This window comes from Helobdella robusta (genome assembly GCF_000326865.2).
Source record: "Helobdella robusta unplaced genomic scaffold HELROscaffold_86, whole genome shotgun sequence".
NCBI lineage: Eukaryota > Metazoa > Annelida > Clitellata > Rhynchobdellida > Glossiphoniidae > Helobdella > Helobdella robusta.
In genome coordinates, this window is record NW_008705495.1 from 500523 (window position 1) to 504774 (window position 4252).

At 31.2% G+C, this 4252-nt stretch overlaps 1 protein-coding gene across 1 annotated transcript in view; it reads right to left on the reverse strand.

Annotated features, from left to right (window-relative positions):
* HELRODRAFT_182459 (hypothetical protein) overlaps window positions 1-323 on the reverse strand; it is a gene marked incomplete at both ends in the record, with an annotated part of 6949 nt that extends 6626 nt beyond the window's left edge. The window contains one exon of the mRNA XM_009032718.1: window positions 248-323. Coding sequence (XP_009030966.1) covers window positions 248-323 — 76 coding nt within the window. The remainder of the gene's footprint in view (window positions 1-247) is intronic.
* Between the last annotated feature and the right edge of the window lie 3929 nt (window positions 324-4252).

A 4252-nucleotide genomic window follows, 5' to 3' on the forward strand; every position in this document is an offset into this window, starting at 1 on the left:
CACACACAGATACACACACAAATATCGTACACATGCATACATAAACATACAAACATATACACACATATACATACACATACAAAACACAGTTCGACTAGCATACACGCTAAACATGTATCCAAAGAAAGAAAACTACAATAATAATAACACAGACAGTTTTATGCGTATCAATATATACATATCGCATACATACATACCTACACACACGCGCGCACACACACACGCGCGCACACACACACACGCACACCCTTTATAGTCAGTATAATAGCCAGAACACGAACTGAAGAGTAACAAATTCTTATTGAAATGCATCGAGTTGCCATTGTTTGGTGGCTTGCCTATTGGGTGAATTAGTTTTACGAAAATATTTTTTAAAATTTGATTTAATTATATCCGAATGTTTTTATCACAGATATATGAATCTATAAATTACCTAATTAATTTAATTTATTATTTGAAGAGCTCTTACGATTTTTTAATTTTTTAAGATTTAGTTAAAAATAATGAAAATGAATAATATAACTTATATGTTTACGTTGGTAATAATTTTAAGACTTCATAATTTAAATGGAAAAATTTACTTTTAATCAAGTAATGAACAATTTTTAAATTTAAATATAGCAAATTATAAATAAAATATATAAAATATTTTGGCAACATCGTTTAAACACACACAACCACAACACGCACGCGCACACACACACACACAAACAGACAGATACAATACTCGTACATTACACCATACATAGGTAGTAAAATAATAATAATAATAATAACAAATTGAAATTACAATAAAAATATATTATACAATATTATAAATAATTATAAGATGAACTTTCATAAACATAGCATCGATATATTTTAGATGTACCATTAGGATTAATCATCATCGTCGTCATCATCACCACCATCATCATCATCATCATTATCATTAATAATAATAATAATAATAATAATAATAATATTATTATTATTATTATTATTATTATTAACATCACCATAGTTATCAAAGACAACTTGCATTGGATAGTGTAACATCTTTTTTTTTTTTATACTTTTTCAGTGATACCGTTTCTAATCAAATCACATGAAATCTTGTTGATTTGGCTGGAGTTGGTAGCTACCACAAAACATTTGCTTGGAGTTAAATCGGTAGAAATTATTACAAAAATTTTGTCATCCAACCACAGATGAAATTTTGACTTCGTAGGCTGATCTGCACGCGAAGAAATAGTGTCAGAAGAACATCAACAACAACAACATCCAAAACAGCAACAACATCAACATTAAAACAACATCAACATTAAAACAACAACAATTTCAACATTAAGACAGCAACAATATCAGCATTGAAACAACAACAACATCAACATTAAAACAACAACAACTTCAACATTAAAACAACAACAAATTCAACATTAAAACAACAACAAATTCAACATTAAAACAACAACAACTTCAACATTAAAACAACAACATCAACATTAAAACAACAACAACTTCAACATTAAAACAACAACAACATCAACATTAAAACAACAACAACTTCAACATTAAAACAACAACAACTTCAACATTAAAACAACAACAACTTCAACATTAAAACAACAACAACAACATCAACATTAACACAACTTAAAAACGACAAAGCAACAACAAAGAAACATCATCACCAAAAAGAGTTACTTCGCCGAAAGCTTATTAACATTGTTGTTAATATTAAATTATTAAAATTATTAACAATTTTTCCTAACAAAACTTTTAAGAAAGATCACACTATATTCCATAAGGTTATATTGGAGTTATAAAAGTCTTAAAGAAAAACTGATTCAATTTTGACTAGACCACAAACACCAAAACCAAAAAAACGCCACAATTTACGGCTTCAAACGTCTTTAGCACACAAAAATGACGTCATCATCATCATTATCATCTTCTTCCTCTTCATCGTCTTCGTTACTGAAAGGATCAACAATGTCATTAAAACTATTAGTGACTGAACCCATGCTCTCAAAATCATCATTATCAAGAAAGCCCACGTCATCATCATCATCACTGTATTCACCCTCATCACCTTCATCACCGTCGTCATCATCATCATCATCATCGTCGTCATCATCGTCAAACGCGTTAAAGATATTAATCTTGTTACTTCTCGTTACAGGCTGCCATTCTCAAACGTGGTGGTGAGTTATGATGATGATGATGATGGTGATGATGATGATAACGATGATGATGATGACGACGACGATGATGATGATAATGACAATGATGATGATGATAACGATGATGATAACGATGATAAAGACAATGATGACGATACAAATGATACAAATGATAAAACCATATGATACCATATCACTCGATATGGCAAAAGTTATGCGTGGCGATAATGACAAACTAGACCATAGCGATAAACAAATTGAGATAAAACTCTCATTAAATATAAAACAGTAAATAATAATAATTATAATAATAATAATAATAAATTAATAATGATGATAATGATGATCCTAATCATCGTCATCATCATCATCATCACAATCACCAAATATTATTTAACAAAATAAAAAAAAACTAAATAAATATAAAAACACACGTGCACATAAATAAAAATTTGTTGTTAGGATGGTTTTTTTCCTCCTTTGTTGACACACTCGCTTATCAAAGCTATCAATCGCTCGTAATGTAGTTTTTTTTACATTAACTCATTCGTTCGTTCTTTCGTTCATTCATTCATTCATTCATTCTTTCATTCGTTCATTCATTCATTCATTCATTCATTCATTCATTCATTCATTCATTCATTCATTCATTCATACGTTCACGATAGCCATCTTTCTACTTTTTGTTATCTTTATTATCTCTTATCTCTCTCTTTCTCTTCCTCTTTCTCTCTTCTGGATTTTAATACTATCTCAACCTTTTATTTTCTTACCGTTTTCTTCTTATTTAAATTCTCATTGGCTTTCTCTCTCTCTCTCTTTTTCTCTATCTCTCTTTTTTTTTTTCTCTCCCTCCATTATCGTCTTCATCATCATCATCTTACCACATCATCATCATCGTCGTCATCACCATCCTGCTTTTACAAGGCTTAAAAGTGAATTTCGAATATTACAACTAGCAGATAAAGTTTAATTCACGAGCGCGAACGGTGTAAAGAGCTTGTTGTGATTTTTTGATTAATTTATTCTTTCACTACATTTGAGATTATTTTCTAATTGAAAAAAAGTTAGAAGTGACTCATGGAAAATAAAAAATGTGCAGGCAGCAGGCACTTGTTCACTGATTGATCATATAGGTAACATTCAACGTTCATCGATACGCTGGACGAACAAACGAACCAAAGAGCAAACATTTTGACAAACAAATAAATAGACGAACAACAAATTAACAAACAAACAATCAAACAAATAGAAAAATGGTTAAATAGGCGAACACAGACACATGCAAAAAGATAAATAAAAAAATATATTTATAAACCGTTTAAGAGATGAACATACAAAGACGGACAAACTAAATCAGATAGGCACATAAATAGACAGACAAACCATCAGACAAAAAGACAAACATTTAGACAGACAAACAGACAGATAAACACACAAACAAGCGGATACAATAGACCAAACACCAGCCAAACCACGTCACATCGTGTCACCACATAGAACTCATTGCGTTCGTGAGACCAGCAATAACATTATAATCATTTTATGACATTCGTTTATTTAATTTATTATCAATTCAACTTCATAACTCATCTCTATTATCTATCACATGCACGTATGCGTGTGTGTGTGTGTATGTGCGTGCGTGTGTATGTGCGTGCGTGTGTATGTGTGTGCGTGTGTATGTGAAAGAATGCGTATGCATGTGATTTCATAATTCTTGTCTTTGCGTCTATATGTGTTCACCTTCATCTTTATGCATTTTGTAGAGTAATAGAAGAATAAATAATTATATAAGTTCTACAACTCAAGTAAGTTTACTTCATACAGGAATTCAAAGAAAGAAAGACAGGCAGAGGGAGAGAGAGAGAAAGAGAGAGAAATAAAGAGAGAGAGAAGAAGAAAGAGAAGATAAACCGACGAGCTAACTCAGACGGTAGAAGTACCATGTCACTCGGTGTTATAACGCCATGGCCTGGTTCGAATAATGTCTATCCGAAACTCTCAAAGACTATCATACACCGTAAGTGTATGCATACAAAATTTGCATGTGTACACCCTGATGGGGTGTGTCATGTTGGGTCGTG